Below are 24075 nucleotides of genomic sequence, written 5' to 3'. Positions count from 1 at the left end.
CATTACAAGAAGTGTAATCATTTTAAGACAGCAATGCATGTTTTGTTATTGCAATTAAATATACTAGTACAATGCCCGTCGGAAGTATGTATTCATGTGGGAGCATAAGGGGTATATTTGCGGGTGCAAAATGTGTGTGCAATTTTCCTGGTTTAATTCTATGGGACATGTGCATGACTTCATCACTTTTATATTTTTTTGTATGGTGTATTTTTCTGTAACGTATGATTTTTGGAGTCATGTGTATTTGTGTATCTTTTTGTTGTCTTTTTGATGAGAATACCAGTAACTATAATATAAAATAATTAAAAAAAAAAAGAATATAATGGTAATTATAAGAATAGCAATAAGATTATTGCAGTAGTTGTACCAATAATAATAATATGAATAATAATGGCAATAAAATAACATGATGAGAATTAATTAGTCAGCATGAAGGCTGTAAAAGGTTGTGCCTCTCATTTCTTCCTTTTACCTAATCAGACAAAGAGAAATTTAGTAGAAACATAATTTTGGGAGGGTTTTTATTTCTTTTTTTATTGATTGTGGAATGAGTGACAATAGTTTTTGTGAATTTTAAAGAAAGTTTTCAAGACTTTATCTTTTCTGATTTGTGACTTCAGGAAGTCACAGAGTAAGACAAGCATCCCCAACATTTAAAGCGTTCCATTTATTTGACTAGTCAGTACTAAACTACACTTCCAGTCCAGATTTTGCTCCAAGTCTGTATCAGCTGATGATGTCCATGATCAGATCTTTTACCTCCTCTGCCATCGCTTTGTCAGAAAGTTGATGAACCTCTTAAACACAGATTTCTTCTTTGGAGGATCTTTCTCAGGTTCACTGATGTTCATGCTGAGATTTCTTTTCAACAGATCAGTTTCTGCTTTAGCAGAGGCATTCTTCTCCCTCAGCAGCATGATTTGAAAATGAAGGTTCTCCTGCTCTTTCATGGCCTGAACGTGTTGTTCTAGAAGTTCTCCTTCCTTCTTCTTCAGCCTGGTCTGAAGAAGGTGGATCAGCTCCTTGTCCTGTTTTTGGACGTTGTTCAGTTGCTTGCATTTCTCTCTCATTTCTTCAAGCTTTTCCTGTTCAGTAGTGATACAGGCCTTCAAGGTGGAAATCATTTTTACATTTTCAGCCTCCAGATGAGCTTTATTTTCCAGTTCCAGGACTTGGATGGAGACCGTACGCTCAGCTGTTTCCCATAAAACGCTGAGGCGGGAGATTTCCTCTTCTTTGAGGTGAATCATCAGAATGGTTTGCTGTTGTTGAGCATCTTTTTCTGTCTCCCACTGCTCCTTCAGCACCTTAAAGTCTTCAGATGATTTCTCCAGAGTCTGTTTGAGGTGGTCAATCATCTCTCGTTGCTGCTCAAAGATGGTCTCCTTCTCCTTCTGTGTGTCCAATAATCTGGCCTTGTCTTTGTCCCACTGGGTCAGTTGGGCCTCTAATGCTTGTTGGGACAGGTTCATAGACAGTTTAAGGTTGTCATTTTCCTCCTTCAGTTGGTCCAGCACAAAAGTGTCATTTTGGACCTGAGAACATTGGAGGATGGACATTTCCATCGGCTGAGAACCAAGGAGTGAAGTGTTCTCCTTTTCAGGACTCAAACCATTTATTTCCTGGTCCTGTTCGGTCTGTGTGTCCTTCAGATCCTCTGTTTCTACGTCCAGTGAAGGACCAAGCTGTGTGAGCTCTTTGTTCATCAGCTCCAGAGCTTGTAGTGAGATGACTGTCTCATTTTCCACCGTGGAAATGTTTTTGTCCTCATTGTCCAAGCACAGACTCTCTGTAACAGACTCTGGGTTGTGAGCCTTGTTGTCTGCTACTGAATCTTTAACTGGTTCCTGGTGTTTAGAAGATCCATCAGGACTTGGTGAAGGTTGTGAATCAAGGAGGGAAAAAAGCTTTGTCCAGTCAAAGTCTTCAGTGGGAGCCATCACTGGATCATCTTTCTTATTTTTCTCAAAACGGCGCCGACCCTGTCTGTGAGCGTTCTTTTTAGGCATTTTAGTAGTTGAAGTTTGAGGATTTAACAATGTAATTGTTTCTTCTCAGGCTCTGAACTGCTTTGTGTGTTCTCTTTTCATAAGATCAAAGACGAACTGAGTTCTCTTAAAATAGATGAAAGAATCAACAAAAATGTTCCAAAAACATCACCATAGCAACGATTCAGAGTGAAGCAGAATTGATGCTACTGCTAAGCTAATCTTTTTAGCATCTTTTGAGTCATGTTTTATATGAAATAAAGTGTCACAATAAAACACATAAATGCCCCTGAGTTTTGAAGACTCTCTGTTCACTTCAAAGAGCACAGATAATTTAATTCAGGCCGTTACTATGGAAACGTTAAACATAACCATAAACTACCACTTTATGCACACGCAGCGCCCCTCATTGGCCGGTTTAGGTCACGTGATAGGTGCACCACATGACTAAAAGTACAGGAAAGGTCAGGCAACGTCATCGGTCGTACCCATAGTCAGGGGGGCTACACTGTAAAAAGTCTTTCATCGATGTAGTTGGTATGACTATTTTAAAAAGAATATCTGCTCAAAAAAATAAAATTCAATTTATTTTTGCGTTTGTGAAAGTTGCAGATAAGTAATAAGTGTGAATATTTATCTAACTTGTCATTTTACTTTGTAAAATTAATTTTACTGAACTTCTCATAAAAATGATTAAACAAACTCATTTTTTCAGCGTTTACCAAACCTAAAACTTTCGGACACGCCCACACTGGAGGGTAAACTTGTCTGGTGATGTCACCGACACCTGCACTGAATGTTTCAGTTGGACTGAGACTCAGAGACGACAATACATCATGGCAAACATGTAAGTGTTTTTATTTCTCTAAATGAGCATTTATTTGAATGAATATGAGTGTGCTGCAATATTTAATCCCAACTTTAATGCCAAAGCATGGCTTGTTCACTCCCCCAATATTTTTGTCCATGTGCGCGGGGCTAATGCTAACATGCTAGCTAGTCATTAGCCACACAGTTTGTGCTAAATGATTCCATTATACATTTATTTATTTATACTTTTGGCAGGTTTGGTGTAAAAGGTATTTTAATGCTACAGATGAGTGTCCAGGTGTAGTTTTTATTAGCAATGATGCCGACCATGATTATGGAGGAGTTGTCATGGTAATAGTAGTTTGATTAAAATGGACTTCTTAAATGATGTTGCTGCAGTGAATAATTGCAATCAGGACAAACAATTAACCTTTTTTTAGTTTTATTGTTTAATCTTTGTCTGCACATGCTGTCAAAGGTCAACATTACAAGAAGTGTAATTATTTTAAGACAGCAATGCATGTTTTGTTATTGCAATTAAATGTACTAGTACAGTGCCCGTCGGAAGTATGTATTCATGTGGGAGCATAAGGGGTATATTTGCGGGTGCAAAATGTGGGTGCAATTTTCCTGGTTTAATTCTATGGGACATGTGCATGACTTCATCACTTTTATATTTTTTTGTATGGTGTATTTTTCTGTAACGTATGATTTTTGGAGTCATGTGTATTTGTGTATCTTTTTGTTGTCTTTTTGATGAGAATACCAGTAACTATAACATAAAATAATAATAATAAAAAAAAAAAGAATATCAGAATATAATGGTAATTATAAGAATAGCAATAAGTTTAATGCAGTAGTTGTACCAATAATAATAATATGAATAATAATGGCAATAAAATAACATGATAAGAATTGATTAGTCAGCATGAAGACTGTAAAAGGTTGTGCCTCTCATTTCTTCCTTTTACCTAATCAGACAAAGAGAAATTTAGTAGAAACATCATTTTGGGAGGGTTTTTATTTCTTTTTTTTTATTGATTGTGGAATGAGTGACAATAGTTTTTGTGAATTTTAAAGAAAGTTTTCAAGACTTTATCTTTTCTGACTTGTGACTTCAGGAAGTCACAGAGTAAGACAAGCATCCCCAACATTTAAAGCTTTCCATTTATTTGACTAGTCAGTATTAAACTACACTTCCAGTCCAGATTTTGCTCCAAGTCTGTATCAGCTGATGATGTCCATGATCAGATCTTTTACCTCCTCTGCCATCGCTTTGTCAGAAAGTTGATGAACCTCTTAAACACAGATTTCTTCTTTGGAGGATCTTTCTCAGGTTCACTGATGTTCATGCTAAGATTTCTTTTCAACAGATCAGTTTCTACTTTAGCAGAGGCATTCTTCTCCCTCAGCAGCATGATTTGAAAATGAAGGTTCTCCTGCTCTTTCATGGCCTGAACGTGTTGTTCTAGAAGTTCTCCTTCCTTCTTCTTCAGCCTGGTCTGAAGAAGGTGGATCAGCTCCTTGTCCTGTTTTTGGACGTCGTTCAGTTGCTTGCATTTCTCTCTTGTTTCTTCAAGCTTTTCCTGTTCAGTAGTGATACAGGCCTTCAAGGTGGAAATCATTTTTACATTTTCAGCCTCCAGATGAGCTTTATTTTCCAGTTCCAGGACTTGGATGGAGACCGTACGCTCAGCTGTTTCCCATAAAACGCTGAGGCGGGAGATTTCCTCTTCTTTGAGGTGAATCATCAGAATGGTTTGCTGTTGTTGAGCATCTTTTTCTGTCTCCCACTGCTCCTTCAGCACCTTAAAGTCTTCTGATGATTTCTCCAGTGTCTGTTTGAGGTGGTCAATCATCTCTCGTTGCTGCTCAAAGATGGTCTCCTTCTCCTTCTGTGTCCCAATAATCTGGCCTTGTCTTTGTCCCACTGGGTCAGTTGGGCCTCTAATGCTTGTTGGGACAGGTTCATAGACAGTTTAAGTTTGTCATTTTCCTCCTTCAGTTGGTCCAGCACAGAAGTGTCATTTTGGACCTGAGAACATTGGAGGATGGACATTTCCATCGGCTGAGAACCAAGGAGTGAAGTGTTCTCCTTTTCAGGACTCAAACCATTTATTTCCTGGTCCTGTTCGGTCTGTGTGTCCTTCAGATCCTCTGTTTCTACGTCCAGTGAAGGACCAAGCTGTGTGAGCTCTTTGTTCATCAGCTCCAGAGCTTGTAGTGAGATGACTGTCTCATTTTCCACCGTGGAAATGTTTTTGTCCTCATTGTCCAAGCACAGACTCTCTGTAACAGACTCTGGGTTGTGAGCCTTGTTGTCTGCTACTGAATCTTTAACTGGTTCCTGGTGTTTAGAAGATCCATCAGGACTTGGTGAAGGTTCTGAATCAAGGAGGGAAAAAAGCTTTGTCCAGTCAAAGTCTTCAGTGGGAGCCATCACTGGATCATCTTTCTTATTTTTCTCAAAACGGCGACGACCCTGTCTGTGAGCGTTCTTTTTAGGCATTTTAGTAGTTGAAGTTTGAGGATTTAACAATGTAAATGTTTCTTCTCAGGCTCTGAACTGCTTTGTGTGTTTCTCTTTTCATAAGATCAAAGACAAACTGAGTTCTCTTAAAATAGATGAAAGAATCAACAAAAATGTTCCAAAATCATCACCATAGCAACGATTCAGAGTGAAGCAGAATTGATGCTACTGCTAAGCTAATCTTTTTAGCATCTTTTGAGTCATGTTTTATATGAAATAAAGTGTCACAATAAAACACATAAATGCCACTGAGTTTTGAAGACTCTCTGTTCACTTCAAAGAGCACAGATCATTTAATTCAGGCCGTTACTATGGAAACGTTAAACGTAACCATAAACTACCACTTTATGCATACGCAGCGCCCCTCATTGGCCGGTTTAGGTCACGTGATAGGTGCACCACATGACTAAAAGTACAGGAAAGGTCAGGCAACGTCATCGGTCGTACCCATAGTCAGGGGGGCTACACTGTAAAAAGTCTTTCATCGATGTAGTTGGTATGACTATTTTAAAAAGAATATCTGCTCAAAAAAATAAATTTCAATTTATTTTTGCGTTTGTGAAAGTTGCAGATAAGTAATAAGTGTGAATATTTACCTAACTTGTCATTTTACTTTGTAAAATTAATTTTACTGAACTTCTCATAAAAATGATTAAACAAACTCATTTTTTCAGCGTTTACCAAACCTAAAACTTTCGGACACGCCCACACTGGAGGGTAAACTTGTCTGGTGACGTCACCGACACCTGCACTGAATGATTCAGTTGGACTGAGACTCAGAGACGACAATACATCATGGCAGACATGTAAGTAAGTGTTTTTATTTCTCTAAATGAGCTTTTATCTGAATGAATATGAGTGTGTTGCAATATTTAATCCCAACTTTAATGCCAAAGCATGGCTTGTTCACCCCCCCACTATTTTTTGTCCATGTGCGCGGGGCTAATGCTAACATGCTAGCTAGTCATTAACCGCACAGTTTGTGCTAAATGATTCCATTATACATTTATTTATTTATACTTTTGGCAGGTTTGGTGTAAAAGGTATTTTAATGCTACAGATGAGTGTCCAGGTGTAGTTTTTATTAGCAATGATGCCGACCATGATTATGGAGGAGTTGTCATGGTAATAGTAGTTTGATTATAATGGACTTCTTAAGCAGAACTAAAATGGGTCAAAAGTGACAAAAATTGTGGAAAAGGTGGTGAAATAGGATTTTAAAAACCACAGAAATTGGTTAAAAGTTGCAAATTAAAGGTAAATAATGGGCATTCCAAATAGTGATTGTTGTTAAGTTGGCCAAAATAAGCATTACATGTGGTGAAAAGAGGTTAAAAGTGACGATTATGGGTCAAGATATGAGACATTAGGTGGGTAAAGTGGTGGAAAATGTTTATAAGTGCCAAAAATGTGTTGAAAGTGGAATAAATGTGCAGAAAAGGCATTGAAATTTAATAGATAAGTGTCAGAAATGGGAGTAATGTAGCAAAAATGCAATAAAGGAGCAAAAATATGGCAAGAAGGGGTTGAAAATCAGTTAAAGTATGGCAAGTTTGGTGTAGTTATAGAAAAATTATAACAAGAAAAAATGGGCTTTAATTGTTGGTTGAGAACCCCTGGCCTTTGCACACGTTTTCACAATGTGGAATTATAGAAAAGTGCAGAAAACACACTTGTGGTTAACAGGAAATAACCATTGATAATCCATCATTACATGCTCTCAACAGATATAATAATGCAAATATTAGTGCTTTTTAAAATGTCAACAACACATATCTACATGAAAATGTGTCTGCACAGTTTCTAGAATTGTCCTACACTTATACCTACTTATCAATACAAAAACCACTGATTATACTGGTACTGATACTGGTCCCTGTTAATACATGGGATATAGTGTATTTTACAGTCATTCAACCAACTGCCTCCAACTGTGTGTCTGGTCTGTGTCACTCACAGTAAAAACATCCGTAGACTTCTATACGCAGTCCGATCCGTCCTTCCTCGCTCCAGTCCAGTGGGACCAGCCTGAGGAATCGAGCCACGATCCCATGCTGCAGCTCATGGCGAACGGAGCTTTCAGAATTTGAGTTCCCAGAGAAGGCCTGTAAATACACACGCACACAAACATCAAACACATACAATCAATGAAATGAAAGACATCAAAGCCACAATCGTGCAGTAATTCAGGAAGCCCCCAGTTTCACTCACTATTTGTTCCAGTTTTACCACTTTGTGGCCTGAAGGTGCCCGATCACAAAAGATACTAAACAATTAAGACTATTAATATTAAATATGACACTGTGTGAAGCAGTTGAGCTGCAGGGGCTTTTAATAGCAGGTTACATATTAGACACATTTAAAAAAAATGAATTTAAGAAACAAGCCGAGTGAGTATTTATTAGATATTATTGATATCATGTGTCAAAAACTTACTAGTACTGATATGTAATTAGAGAAAAATTAATTCAACTAAATAACCAGTGATTTGGTGCAATTGCAATTGAATCAGTGATTCTCAACTGGCGGGACCCGAAAGTGGGTCACGGACTTTTACTGGGTGGGTCGCAGACAGCAGGTCAAAAAATAAAAAAAATAAATAAACATCTCTCATGTTGGACTAGTCTTTTATTTTTGATGAGGCGTGTTGTGAAATGCATGTTGCACAGAAAAATATATCGATTTATGTTTAAAAAAAATATTTGTGTGTTTTCAACAGCTATTTTTTAAAAACTCAATTTGGTTGGTTGAATTCTAAAAAAAAGTGGGTCCCAGGGTGAGACCACTTGAGAACCCCTGCTCTAGATGTTATTTAGTAAAATTGTATTGTATGACTGGGTAACTCCTACCAAATTGCATTTGTTGATCAATACACACCTTAACTGAAGCACTTTAACTGCAACCCTTATATTTAAGCACTTTGTATTGTTGATTGACTGATTGTATTGTATTTATGTACTTTAAGCCTTGTGAATAATGTTTGTTATGTGACCTGCCAAGGGACAACAGATGCAAATTAGCATTTTAGCCAACTCTGGCGCATTTATAATATGTAATTTTTACATTTGCTCATCAATATGCACCGTCTCTTTCAAATAAAAAATAAAAATAAAAAAAATAAAATGTTACAAAATGTTTTGTTGTGAGAATATCTGTGCTGCTAGATTGGTTTATCTTTTTTTCTGGACTAGTTCACGCGACAGAACAGAATGCATGTAGACATGATGAACATGTAACAGTCAGAAACACCAAAAGCAGTGGTCATGGTGGCTCTCGCGAGCTGACATGTGCAGTTTCGAAGCTTCACGAGTTGACATTGTGATAGTGTCACTGATTCTAGAAGCTATTGTATAATAAATATTATCATAATGTTAGCTTCTAACCTGAATGTTTCTGTAGAGTCATTATTGGAGGAACTAAACAAAACAGAAATTGGTTAAAAGTTGCAAATTAGTGGCCAAAAAACAGACAGAAAAAGTGGTTAAAAGGGTTCAATGTGTCAAAATTCATCCATCTGTGCTTTTAATGCTGTTCTGAGAAGTAGTGAAAGAATCACCTCCTAAAACAAGTATTTTAAATACAAAATAAGCTATAAAATAAATACAAAAATATATCATTATAGGCGATATTGTCATTTTCAATATTGCCAAAATAGAAAACTCAATATATATGGAATCACAACACATTTCCCAGCCCTAGGATTGAGGTAGTTAAACAAGTTATATGGTTCACAAGGCGTTTACATGCTATGCTTAGGTTAGTGCAATTAAATAGTGTTTTCATTAAAATCCTTGAATAAAAAAATCAATATGGAGGTTTTTTGGATCGATACGATAATCGTGCGGTGAAATATCTCAAATATATCACTAAATTGATTTTTTGTTACACTCCAAGAAGCTCAATAGGAAACCGTCTTTACTCCTTATACTTTTCACCTCCTTCACGTCCCCTGGACCACAAGAAGAGCCACTAACCCACAGTTACTTCCATTTGTATTTCTGAGATTCCCTACTATGCACTAAACGGCACACACAAACCATTTGGGACAAGCATTGCTATTAGCGTAGCATGTTACCAGACAGGTAGCCATGTGCTATTCCTGATAAGACGTGGTTTTGGGGGAAGGGCAGAGCTAAGTGGTCTTCTCTGAGACGCGTCCCGTGGTGACCTGAGTTTGTTCCCCTGCAGATGTTCTATCAGCAAAGACTGATGTGGTCAAGAGTTCATCTTCAGCTTAAAACCACTGAACACTGAGTTATTTTACAATGTTTATCTTTATCCAACAGAGCTAAACATGCTTTTATTGTGGCTCAGAATTGAAGAGAAAAAGCATTTCAGTAAACATTAAAGCTCTGCAGGTGTTCAGGTTTAACCCTAGAACACTATCGTTAATGTTTATAACACCATCGGGTGATTTCTACCTGATATATTATACCCAATGAAAGTTATTGTAATTAAAATATGAGAATACATGACAAATTACAGTTGTGTTCTTTTATTTTTAACTATGCCATGCATAACAAAATGAAAACAAAACAACCATTGCTTAGGGCTGGGCAATATGGACCAAAACTCAAATCAATATTTTACGTCAAAATGGCGATACACAATATAAATATGGATGATTTTAAGTGAAATAAAGTCTTAGCAGAAAGACAATTCTGATGCAAAACACCACACAGTCACATTTATTAACAGACAGCTACACAAAATGTGCCACTTTTGGCTTTTTCTCCTATAAATGACAGCACGTGTGAGTGAGTTCTGTGGTGTGGCTTGTTTAGATGAAGGTCTGGGTTAGAACGCACTCTGAAATCCATCTGACTGAGCATCCAAAAATGAGTATTTTAAAACAAAAATAAATATAAAATATATATATATATATATATATATATTAATTCCAAGTTATTTAATTACAAATTATTTTGAATGAATTAATTCCAAATTCTTTGATTCTGAATGACTAAATTATGAATTATTTAGTTCAGAATTATTTTGAATGATTTAATTACAAATTATTTAGTTATGAATTATTTCAAATTATTTAATTCCGAATTATTTAATAATTAGTTCCAAATTACAAAAAAAAAACCTTATGTATCCATGGCTAATGTGGTTAAAGTATTAACTTGACTAAGAACTTTTATTTATTTATTTATTTATTTTTAAACTGATTAAGACTGATTTTAAAAGCTATAAACGTCTGATCTCTAAAAAAAAGCACTTTTGCTGATACATTTCTACTTTGATAAAGAACACATATGACTAGTAGAGAGTGTTACAGTAACTGGTTGAGCACACACAGCTAAACATTAAACATTAATATGTAACAAACTCTATAAATGACCTTTAATCCTTCTCATCGTGTGCTTTCCTCTGAATGTTTGTCCTTCATTATTCTACTGGTGGTCTTGGATTAAAAAGCCAGAATATTAAATGTTTTAGTTTAGCAAACAGAAGAACAAGCACAGCTGCACAGTGGAGACCTACTTATTCAATCTGTGTATCATTCCTTCTTCATTATGTAACAAAAACATGAAAAATGGAAAACTTCCATTCTCCATTTTTTCATATTGGTTTTGGAAACAAATATCAAATAATGAGTGTTTTTTTTCTTTTTTCGTTTTTCATGTTTTTGTTACATGATGAAAAATGAATGAACGAATGATACACAGATTCTACCATCACCTATAGGCTCATTTCAAAGCTGGAAATAAAATAAGTAAGACAAAGAATTTGAATATCTTCTGAGAATTTGGCTGACTGGGCAAATAAATTGTTGCTTCCTTTCATCCATACGTCACTTTTTTTCATATCGTCCTTGTCAAGGTGTGACAGAAAAGCAAGAGAAAGCGAGAAAGAGGTTTTGTTTCCACTAAAAACTCCTCACCCTGTATTTTTATTTCTCATTGTGCTTATCCTGCTATTCTGCACTTATCTGTGCCTGGCTGAATGAACTGCTCAATTCAAATGCATTACAATGCAAAACAGAAGCAGATGGCAGCATGGGGATAAGAGAAGAAACTATGGATGCTAAACCTTGTAAAAGTCTCCTTAGTGAAGCAATTAATTCCATTTTGCTCTAAAGATGAATCAGCAAACCAGTGAGAAAATGGAATTTGGGATGTGGTGCACGTACGTGGTTTTTCATGCATGTTAAATAAACGTTAAACCTAAAAGCAACAACGCAAAGGTATTAAATAAATAAATAAAAAATTGAAGTTTAGAGCTCAGAGGTGGTTTTACTACACATGAAAACATTAAAGGTAAGACTTCATTACAAAAAATAATCTAATTAATTAGAGTCTAAATTAATCGATAAACAATATTTGACACAAAAAGCAACGTTTTTCCAATTTAAATGGATTTAAGCTCAAATACGTTCATCATGTCGTCTTATTACTGTAGACATTTTTTTCCTCAGAAGCGTCTCACTGACAGTGTGTGACGTGTCAGCCAGCACGTGTGACACACCCACCAGAGCAGTCAGATTCACCGGGACCGCCACGCCCACACCAACCGGCACGTCGCAGCGCAACCAACAGATTTAAGTTTATGACTGGTTCAATGAAAACAATAAATAATGTGTAATAAGAATCAATTATATTATCATTGCATTGTTCACAAAGCACAAACTTAAACTAAATAACCTGTATGGTTTGAAAGATGTTTTGTAAACTTTCTAAAACAAATGTTTTTTTGTGTATTAAAATAAAAAAAGCACTTAGTACTGAACATTTAGGAGAATTGGAAACTGTATAAAATATTTACAATATTTGTGGCATGAAATAAACTCAGCAATTGATGAAGATGATGATTTTAGTTTGGGAAATAGTATTTCTACGTAGCAGTTGATGCTATCTGTAGCAGCCCTTCTAGCCCCGCCCACATCCTCTATCACAGAGTGGTCGACTGTCCACTTCAATCATTTATCACTGACTTTGTTCATTTGTCACTCATGGATTTATTCATTTTGGTTCTGAAAACTGTCTGACACTGTCTGCTCCACTAGGACCATTGTCCCTGCTAGCTGCTACATATTAACATTGAGGTGCTAGCTGCTACATGTTTAGCATTGAGGTGCTAGCTGCTACATATCAACATTGAGGTGCTAGCTGCTACATGTTTAGCATTTGCAACTGGGCTTTTGTTTTCCATTCGGCGTGTTTTTAAAAAACAACAAAATAACCCAAAAAACCCAGGAACGACTTCTCAGGTTTTTACGTCTGTTGTATCGTAGAGCATCAGTTTTATGGGTCTATTGGGAACTCGTGAATAATGAGAAAAGTCAGGCTATATTTGGAGTGACGCACACAAAAAAAAAGTTTATTCTTTTGTTGTGCGTTATTGTTCCATAATTAATTTATTACAATATTTAACCCGTTAAAGCCTTAGCATATACCAGTAAATATGAAGATAATTCAAATGTGTACTTCAAAAGTTTAAAAGGAACAGCTGATCAGCTGTCATAGAGGTTTGATTTGACTGTTTGGTGTCACGATATTTCCGCTGCAGTCTTTATTCTTCTGTCTGTCCTGCCCCGTAGTGATGACATGTTCATTGAATTTTAAGAGTAGTGAGCTGAAAATATCACAGGAGTAATAAACAAATTGAATTAGTGAAGAAAAGGCTTGGCGGGTGGGGGGTGGGGGGGGGCATAAAAAAAAAACAAAAAACAATTAGGTATGTAGTAAAGCAGCTACTTTACTGGACTTTATGAACTGCTGACATTCTAGAAACAAGTTAATCACTTTAGTTCAGCTGGTCAATAAATATCCCAACACGCACGCACACGCACACACACACACACACACACACACACACACGTATTAACTACATACAGATTCATGTTGACAAGTTTCACACAGACACACATTGTGTAAAAAGTCCAGCGCACACACATTACGACCCATCACGACCACTCACAGGCTCTCCCTTGTTCCGAGTGTCCCTGGTTTCCGTGGTAACTTTCCATGTTTTGAATGTTTCTCACTGCACATCTGTCCTTTATGTCTCAGGATGTTTTGGTGAAAATACATTCCTGTGAGAGTAAATGTGGATGTTTTTGACTTTATCTATATTCTCACAAATATCTCCAGCTACTGACGAATGACGACAGAAAGCTTTAGTTTTTTTTTTTTTCCACTGGTATTTTGCTTGTGCCGCTGTCTGACCAGTCCACAGTCAAGGCCATTGTTTGTGTTTGTGTGTCGGCAGGCAGGGGAAATCAGACTGGCCTGGTCTGGTCTTTTGTAAATATTGACAAGTAGAGTGACTCAAATATAGTGTCACTGAAAAAAAAAACCCTGTGGGGTTTTACACTTTTACAAGGCCATGAAAAGGTCAGCATTGAGTATTTGAACAGAATATAGCAGCAATGATGAAGAACAAACATTTTAAAATAAATCTCGTATAAAAACGGACGCCAACTTAGCACAAGTGGCTGGATGTGATCTTTAGGATTAGAAAAAAACTGAATATTGATAGAGCTATAGAATAAGTTGATAGTAATAATGATAAACAACTTGTTCTATATACTATATAGTGATCATAAAGATATAAATCCTTGTTTTAATCAGAAATATAAGAGGTTAAAAGTGACCAAAAATGGTTGAAAAGGTGGTGAAAAAGGTTTCAAAGTGTCAATATTGGCTAAAAGGTGGCAGAAATGAAAAAAAGTAGGAACAAATAGTATAAACTGGCAAATGAGAATGACAACTCATGAATGTGGTTAAATTGACTAAAAATAAGCATGAAATATGGTGAAAAGATGTTAAAAGTGATAATGTGTCAACATATGGTGGAAAAGTGGTGAAAAGGGTTTATAAGTGCTGCAAATATATTGAAAGTGGAAAAAATGTGCATAAAGGCATTGGAATTTGATGAAGTAGCAGAAATGTAGCAAAAATACATTAAAAGGAGCAAAATTATGGCACCAAAAAGTGATGAAAATAGGTTAAAATATGGTAAGTTTATTGTAGTTGCAGAAAAATGGGTAAAATAAGCAATAATCGGCTAAAAGTGTTAAAAAAAAAAAAAAAAATCATCGTTTCTTGAAGACATCTGGCATCCTGACCCCAAGGTTGAGAAGCCCTGCTGTATATATTCTAAAAACAATTCATCTACATTTATTTATTTTATTTTGAACTTTTGTGTTTTAAAATAATTGTTAAATGTAATATTTTAGTTTTATTTTGACAAGGAAAAAAACACCTAACGTTTGGTCAATCTTTTATTGCTCTAATATTTTTGAAAGCTTTTAAATATGGATGAATGATGGAGTTCACTATACAGAATCTTTTTGGAAACAGACAAATACAGTAACCATGCTTTTATTTGAGTTTAATTCTTCACATAGTTACTCTGGGTGACGAGAGTAACTACTGTATGTCACTATGACATTTTATGCACAATGTCACTATGACATAACAAGTTGTTATTTTTCAACAATGTTAGCACACTGCAGTTAATAATGCTCACGCTCACTTTGGACAGATGTGTTATGTTTAAATATTGTGATTAGTTTTGGGACTAGATAAAAAATAAAAGAAAATTAATTCATCTCGATTAATCTAAATTAATTGCATAACAATATTTGAGACTGTTGTTGTTTTGTTTTTTTTAGTGCGTTATTTTTCTGTAATTAATTAATCACAATTAGCGCATTAAAGTCCTAGCCGTAGTTTTAATAATGCATTATATTGTCATGCACCCTTTTCTTCTTCCAGCATCAAATATTTTATTATAATCTTTATTTACTTATGTTGTCTCATTCAGAAACCAAGGTCTCATCTCTCATCTCATTGTTTAGTTTAGTTTGTTTGTTTCAGTCTAACAAAATATTCAAACATAAATCACAATTTAAAAATATATATAACAAGACTGAAACAGGCAGAAGCAAAAATGCTTATATGCCCAACATAAATAATATTCAAGTTACATACAAAACATACAAAAGAAATGCAAGTTTTTAACAATTGAATTTGAGTTTTTCAAATAACGCAAAAACACAAATACATAGTATATACACATGTACCTTTATTTATATACTGTACAACATTTAACAAATGCCCCAAAAAAAAAAAAACACAAGCCTAAATCTACTGCTTCACATAACTTTCTAAAAATATTGTGATATTTTCTTTTTTAAATGAAATAATGTGTCACAGAAAGACATCTTTTAACTACTAATCTTGGTAAAATAAACAAAATGACTTCTTAGGCTGTATTTGCTGCTCTTTTGAACATTATCTGTGTACATTTATATTAAGTTTTCATAAGTTTGGATTTAACAAATAATGGATGTGTGTGGTTATAATATCCTGCTTTGTTTATCAGTTGTATTTTTTTAGCAAAAATACAATATTTTTTTAGTTTAGTTTAATACACGTATAACTTTCCTTCTTTCTTTGAACATTTCTGCACTTCACAGTTTAATGCCCAGTCCAGCTTGTGCTAGTTGCACAAAAAATTATGTCATATTTTCCTGTATTTTATTGTAGCTTGAAGCCAGTGTCTCATTATTCACCATCACCTTCTTTAATGAGCCACTAAAGACAGGAAATGAAATCTCTCCTCTCTTTGTACGTTATTTGTTAAAGGGAAAAAAAAAAAGACTTTTGCAACCTTTTCTTTTCTAGTTTCTTTTTTTTTCCGCTAATGCATTTTCATTCTTGTCTCTGCAATTACCGAAGTACATTTAAAAGAAGAAGAAAAAAACACATTTCCTAGCTCTTTTAGTCCCTCCTCAGTACTCTCGCTAAACACTCACACGAGTGTACAAATGCACGCACGCACACACACACGCACAATGGACTTTGACATTTTTTTATAAGACCATTGTAGCTCGCCTCTGTTAAAGAAAATACAAGGCTATAGTTTGCACTTCCACATATGAACAAATCATAAAATATGATAATATCAAAGCAATAAGTGACACATGTCAGTCCCTGCAGGATATTTACTTTGAATTTATTTGATTTTGTGACCAATTTTTATGTATTTAAGGGAGATTTTGAGCAATAATTTAAGGAAAATTGCAGTTTTTTTTTTTTTTTTATAAAAAAATATGATATGATATAAACATGGGGATAATGTTAGCCCTGCAAATATTCTGGAATTTCATTGAATTGGTGTTTTATTTTGGATGCCTTCTGCATCCTCACTATTATCTGTTTTTTCTTCCGTCTGCGTTAACTTTGAAAACATTTTTTAACCCCTTCATCCCCAGCTATTCTTAAACTGATTTGGAGCATTCAACCTTTAACATGTTCAGCTACTACTTTCAACCTTTTTACCTAATTTTATCTTTCTTCCAAATTTTTTAATCCATTTCAACTTTTTTTTTTAACTTTTTAAACCCATTTAAAAAAAATTTCAACTCATTTCAACCTTATTGCTAATGTTAAGCTATTACTAGGTTATTGCCATTACTAGGCAAATACTATAGGCTAATGCTATGTTAATGCTATCTAATGCTAATGTTAATGCTAATGCTCAGGTAATGCAGTGATATGAGGGCCACCTGCATCGTCACTTGCATTTTCTTCAGGAAATGCAAATATTCCAGTTACAACTAAATTAGTTGATATTTAAATTTTTTTTTGGGCTAAAACATTTTCATTTATGTCTTTGCAATTATTGACTAACATTTAAAAAAATAAAAATTGCTGAACCCTTTCAGTCCCTCCTCAGTACCTTCTACATTCACAGATAACACACGTATATGGGCGCATACATGCACACGCGTACACACAGAATGGGGTTTTAGGAGCCCATTACTCAGGCTGTGAACATCTGGCGCACTCTCCCCCCTCTCTACACATCAGGGACCAGCACTGGAAGTGAAAACTCTTTCCCCTGGATCTGCTCTAAAACCCCCCACTGTGCGTAACTGTCTATGCACACCTGAAGAAAAAACCCACTCCAAATATTAGTGCGTCCGTGACAGGATGTTAAAGAGGACTTTTACTTTCCCAATGTCATGTTTCACTGACCTTCATGTCCTGAATATCTGCTGCTCACTCACTGACTAGATAAAAACCCATGAGGAGCGTTGGGACAGAGGCACGTACTGTTCTGCAAAACAACAACTCAGATAAATGTGTGTAATCACCAACGCCCTTCGTAAGTACATTCATCCATTTATCTTCTATAAGCAGCGTTGCTAATCACAGAGTGGCCACTGCATCACACACACACACACACACACACACACACAACTGCATTTCTAAATATAGCCAGAAATAACACAATGGACACAACTACGTAATAGTCATTTCAACAAATTTTCAGAAAATTCCCAAGTTAGGTCTCGAAATTCAAAATTTCTCTATCAATTGCTCCTTAATTAAATAGGCACACTGTACATTTTAAGTTTGATCAAATGAATACTTTGAGATATGGACAATTTAGTGAGTGAGGGTATGTGTCAAAATTAAACATTAGGAAACTAACATTTGGTATAGTAATACAGCTCCACCTACTTTCTCAGAATTTACAAAAAGATCTGCTATACATCGTATCTGGACACGCCAGCTCCTCAAAAACGGAAAAAAGTTTGTCAGAGTTTCAGGCTTACCGTAGATTTTTTATGTTGCTAGTGAAAAACGAATAAACATCAAACTATAATAAGACACAGAGGCATTTTACAATGACCTCATGTAAAGGATTTTCAATATCGGCGAGTGGTGAAATAACCCAAAGTTAGGGTCCTAAATAAAAAAAAGTTGCATAAAGAAAAAAAATGTATATACCAAGAACAGCTAACTTTCATGCTATAAAATTGCTTACATTCGCACTTGTGGTTACGGGCTAAATTAAAATAATTAAGTTGTTTACTGAAGGTTCAAACATGTTCCAGACCCAAACTTTTTTTCCAATTTTGAGGACCTGGCATGTCCACCAGATAGGATGTATAGCAGATATTTTTATATATTCTCAGAGAGTAGGTGGAGCCGTATTACATTACCACATTTCAATTTCCTATGTGATGTAGTTCCTGAGATAATGGAAGCAATGGAAGAAAAATAAAGACAAGCAAAAATCAACACATACGCCCCTCACTAAATTGGCCATTTAAAAAAGTATTCGTACAATCAAACTAAAAAATTTACAGTGTGTATTGAATAATCACGGAACAGACGAAGTCCGTGGGCCATTGGTTAAAATGGCAGAATGTCAGCAAATCTAGAAACACTTATCTTAAACTGATGGAGATGGCATTAACTTTAAATTAAAGGCATTTACTCAAGAGATCTTAAGGCTACAGTCCTCAATAGTGTTTTATTAGATACAATCCTAGTGTGTATATACACCGTAAACACTCAGTTGGTTGGAATTTCCATGCATTGCATTCTGGGATGTGGAGTCACGTAAACAGAATGCATAGAAGTGTTTTTACTTCAGTCTGTTATCAAGGGTAAATACCAGGAACAAACAAAAATAATGTCAAACAAATTGCTGTCCTTTGGCAAAACCCCAGATTGACGTGTAGCCCCTCCCTCTAACCCGAGTTCTCTGCATCGATCTGGGTCTGGTGAATCCTTTTGGAACCAGGGAGGGACATGAACAGAATGCTTGAAGCTGATTGGGCGAAGCGCCTGCCCACTGAGCAGACCGACGTTGAAACAACATAGAAATGACGTGATGGCCTGAAGTTGAGAAGACGTCTCTGGCGGGTGGAGAGTGAAAGTTTTTACAACGTCATCTGATGTAATAACTGTTTTGCACTGTAAGAGCATACAATACCATTCATTTTGGGTGTATTGTAATGTTTATATGCAATCTTGACGTTCTTGACTTGCTCAATGGGAGCTCGACATGAATTATTTCTTAAAAAGATCGCAGAGCATAAATGTTAATGAAGTACACCTGGATATATACTTAGTGACTGTGGATAATACTGAATAATGATTTTTAATAAACAGAAACACATACACACTCATGTGTCTGTGACTGAGTGTGGAATTGCAAGGCTGTTTAAATTTTATATGTGAAACTGTTTCAAACGTTGAACGTCATATCAAGGTCCAGATGAGGTCGTGGTCATGACGTTCAGATGCCGACCTATTTTGGACGTCATATAGACATGCAGATGTGGTCCAGACCGACCGAAACGTTATAAACGTGATCTGGAGGTCCGTGGACGGCGGATGTTTAGTGAGTGTCCACCATGATTGGTTTTAGCCAATCACACGGTAACAAATGAGGTCGTCATCGGCATGCGCCGCAGAGACGCTGCTACATCAACAACAAGGCTCCGCTGGTGAAAACTATCTTTTGAGATAGTAATGCTGAGGTCATTTTTGCAACACGAGTATGTGAGTTAAGGGCACGTTAGCCATCCTCCTGCGTCGACATCTTTCTGTTTTGATTCGGAGCTATGCTAATAGCCGAAGCCCAGCTAGTTCCTCTCCTCGCAACTGCGCACGCGCCAGTTTTGCTTTGACGCTTCTGCCTTCGTCACACCCAGATTACCCGCCCTAAACCACAACACTTCCTCATGATTGGTTCTAATTGTTATGGTTCAGATTCAAAAGGCAAAGATGGGAACAGCACAAGATGGATTCTGGTGTTTTAGAACACCAGGAGGCAAGGTTACAAACCCCCCCTCAACAAAAAAAAAAATCAATAAATCATGGTACGAATGAAGGAAAAAGAAAGAAGTGAGTGTTTACATTGAGGATAAAAACAAACTTTATGGCTTTTTCTCCTCATTCTTTTTGGTATAAAATATGTTTAATTCATCAATCAATGAGGCCTATTTGATAATCTTGTCTAATAAAAATGATTGGGGGGGGGGGTGATGGTTGGGGGAGAGTAGCTTTAGGATTATTGTGCAACAAAGATTTTCTTTACCCTGGGAAGGTAAATTACTTTGATTATTATTTGTGTATTTCAGTTCCAAACAGCAAGTCCTTCTTTAATACCATCAGGTATAAACACTCAAACGTGTGGTTGCAGAGGTTTTTATTGTACATTTTATGTTTTTTATTGGCTAAGAACGTCCACTTAACAAAACAAGTGCACAAGAAGGTCACGATCCAACAAGTGAGTGTGAAGTGTTTTGATCCAAAGAAAGCTTTAGAATAAATACAGAAAAATACCAAAACAAAGCATACAAAGTAACAACAAAAATAGCTTTTTCTCCAACACAAATATTGAGCGCACATTTCCCTCTTCCCATCATTAATAGATGTACAACTTCTAACAGAGAGCCAGAAAAATGTGATTGTCTGATCCGGGGGCCACATTATCAACATTCATGTTAGCATTTAGAATAATGACCAATCTGAGCATTAATACAGGAAATAAAGGGTTTTATCTTTGTAGTCCTTTTGTGTGGAATATTGTTTTTTTTTTTTTTTTTACACATTTTGTGTGTTTTTGAATTCATTTAGTCTATTTTATTGTCAATACTGCAAATTTTTCTTGCCTTTTTGCGTGTTTTTGGAATTGTTACGTGTGTTTTTGTTATAGTTGTCTTTATGAGTCATTTCATGCATTTTTTATGCAATTTTGGCGTTTTATGTCTTTGAAGTCCCTTTGTATATGTTGTTGTTATTTTTGTAGTCATTTTGTGTTTAAGTGGTTGTTTAGTGTGTCTTTGTTATCATTTTGTGTACTTTCATTGACATTTTGTGGATTTTGCTGTCGTTTTTTTGAAGTTTTGCGTGTAATGTTGGGCTTTATATGACTTCCAACTTCATGAATTACAATTTTGTTTTGGGGGCTGCACAAAATTAGACCAGTTGTCCATGTCTGCCTTAGCACATTAACTTAATCAGACAGCCTGGTTACTATTTGGATGGAAGGGAAGCTCTGGGATCATTCCCCGCCTGTGAGATCATCCTGGCCTTAGTTCAAAGATGTGGAAGATTTCTTTCCTCGAGGTTGAAAAATTGACTTTTCCTCCACAAAGCTCATCAACGGGAGGAGCCAAAACGTGCTCCACAACATATGGTGTGAGAAAGAGAGACTTTGACGCTGGCCAAAGCGATTAAGGCTCATCTAAAGTACATGTTTCTCTTTACAGTGAAGATACGCCTTTTAGCACAAGGACCAAGTCCAGCATCCACTTAGACACACACAGTAATGCTTGGCATGAGATGTTATTCACAACACAGCAGGTGGATGATGGTCTGAGAGGAGCAGAGACTTCATTTCAATATTTTCTAAATTAAGCAACAACATGTATGTAATTAGCTCTGTTGAGCCAGAATTGCTAGAAAACATCTGGAAATGCAGAAAATCTATAGCCAAAACACCTTTGAAAAGAAATACAAAATTATATCAGTATCATCAGTAATACTCCTGTTCCTGACATTAAAATAAAAGGGAAAGCATTTTGTTTTACAAAAACTTAAATCAACAATTAAATAAAGTTTTTGACAAAAAAAATAAATGCGCTAATATTTCCTTTTTGTCTGGTCCATGCATTCATCCATTATCAATACTTGCTGATCTTAAGCCTTTGATTTTTGGTGTTCTTTCCACAGAAAATTAATGTGGTGCTTTTAATTGTATAGTATTGCTTTTTAGTTCAAAATAACTAATGATTTGCTATTAAATAAAGGCTGATTGATCAGCAAAATGATGGTCCATTGTTCAATGAATCTGTGAAAACCACATTTATTTATTTATCTGAATAATATCCACTAGTACAGCTGCTTAGTTTCCAAATATAAAGGAATCATGCATTTTGTTGTACAAGCATGACATTTGGTACACTTATAACCAAAGGCAGATTTGGATATGGAGCCATCACTGTTATCCAGGAACTTCTACTACTGTAGCCATCTTAAAGATGTAAATCCTTGTTTTAATCAGACATAAAATGGGTTAAAAGTGACCAAAAATGGTGGAAACTGTGGTGAAATGGGATTTTAAAAACCACTTTAACAATTGGTAAAAAGTTACAAATTAGAGTGGCAAAAATCGGACCAAAAAAAGTGGTAAAAAAATGGTTCAAGGTGTCAATATAGGTTTAAAAGTGGCAACAATTAGTTTAAACTGGCAAATAATGGGGATGAAAAATCGTGAATGTGGTTAAAATGGCAAAAAATAAGCATGAAATATGGTGAAAAGAGGTTTAAAGTGACAATGTGTCAAAATATGCAACATAAGGTAGAAAAGTGGTGGAAAGGGTTTATGAATGCTGAAAATGCCTTGAAAGTGAAAAAAAAAATGTGCAGAAAATGCATTGAAATTTGATAAAGTGTCAGAAAAGAGAGTAATGTAAAATGCATTAAAAAAAGCAAAAATATTGCAAGAAAAAGTGATGAAAATAGGTTAAAATATGGCAAGTTTGGTGTAGTTGCAGAAAAAGCATAAAAATAAGCAAAAATTAGCTCAAATTGTTCAAAAAATATTATTTTTTTCTTGAAAGCATCTGGTAAATGCCTCCCAGTGTCTCCCAAACCTAAATGAGGTCCTGACGCCAAGGTTGAGAACCCCTGGGTTAGGGTACAACAGTATTGACCGACCGGAGCAAAGCACCATTTATCTACGATTCATTTTCAGATTATAATATCACGACAATTACAAAAATCTACACTTAAATTAAGCAATAATTCAGTGCAAATGTGGATTTTTCATTCATTTTATATCTCTAGTAAAGTAACCCCAGTAAAACCAGAGACTCAAAACATAATTTAACATTTGCCCTTTTTGGTTTACTTTGGGAAACTTGACTACTTATAGATGGAGTCGTCAAATTTACAGTAATTGCCTTTGGAAATGTCATGTCAGAATGCAGTCAGTGGTATTATTTAATATACATAATACATAATACAATGCAGCTATTTTAGATGCTGCACCTTTTTAATTGAGACAAAAATCACATTTTTGAAAGAAAGGCTTATTATACTATAGAATCCTATTTGTTTCTTTAATTTGTTAAATTCATACTCATCGTTCATTCATATTGTTGTGGCCCAGGGACATCCTGCAGCACTCACAATAGAAACCATGGGTAAATATTCGACTGTAGGAAAAAGGTGAGCAGACGCAGTCCATCGGTGCATAAATCCTGCTCTGCAGCCTGTGAAACTGAATTAGTTGGTCACCCCTGAGACGCAGACACTTCAACATTCATTTTGAACTGACAATCCTCCGTCTAGCGCAGCTCCCGTCTCGTGAGTTTCACATGCCAACAAACACGCCATCGTAAACACTCACACAAAGACAAGTGCAGTTGCACCAACGATAACACTTCTACGGAAGCTCCCACACGCTCATTTAAATAACATTAAGCTTTGGTCTGTGGGCAGGCTGTTGCAAAGTGGTGCAAAATAAAAAAAAAAAGCTGGGAGACATGTTCAAACTCTTAAAATCAAACGGAGATTAAAACACATACAGTATGTACCATGTTTTCCAATGTATAGGCCTCTATATTTTTCATATGAAGTTGAGGAAGCGACTTATACCACAATATTTATGGATTTTTTTTATCCAGTCAGCAGTTATTAAGCAAGTCAAAAAGTGAATTGCGAATCACTTAACTGTGAAAGTATGAAAATACTGAAACAACCATGAAGTATTAAAAAATAGTAGGGGTGTGTATTGCCTGGCATCTGGCGATATATGATTTATATCCCAATACATAGGTCGCAATACGATACAATAAATCTCAATTATAAAGTATGAGGCAATTATTGCGACTTAAACATATGACTTAAAGCTGCTATACATTTTTATAGGAGTCTATAGGACGAAGACGGGACTTGCATACAATAATATATA

The 24075-nt window shown here is 35.7% G+C and overlaps 1 protein-coding gene across 1 annotated transcript in view; it reads right to left on the bottom strand.

Moving 5' to 3' along the window:
* Positions 1 to 24075, bottom strand: part of LOC114454578 (contactin-associated protein-like 2) — a 375848-nt gene that overhangs the window by 129188 nt on the left and 222585 nt on the right. Inside the window, exon 4 of the mRNA XM_028435133.1 lies at positions 7289 to 7436. Within this exon, the coding sequence (XP_028290934.1) occupies positions 7289 to 7436 (148 nt within the window). The remainder of the gene's footprint in view (positions 1 to 7288; positions 7437 to 24075) is intronic.

Source organism: Gouania willdenowi, chromosome 20 (assembly GCF_900634775.1).
Source record: "Gouania willdenowi chromosome 20, fGouWil2.1, whole genome shotgun sequence".
Lineage (NCBI taxonomy): Eukaryota > Metazoa > Chordata > Actinopteri > Blenniiformes > Gobiesocidae > Gouania > Gouania willdenowi.
This window is presented reverse-complemented; position numbering and strand designations above follow the sequence as displayed.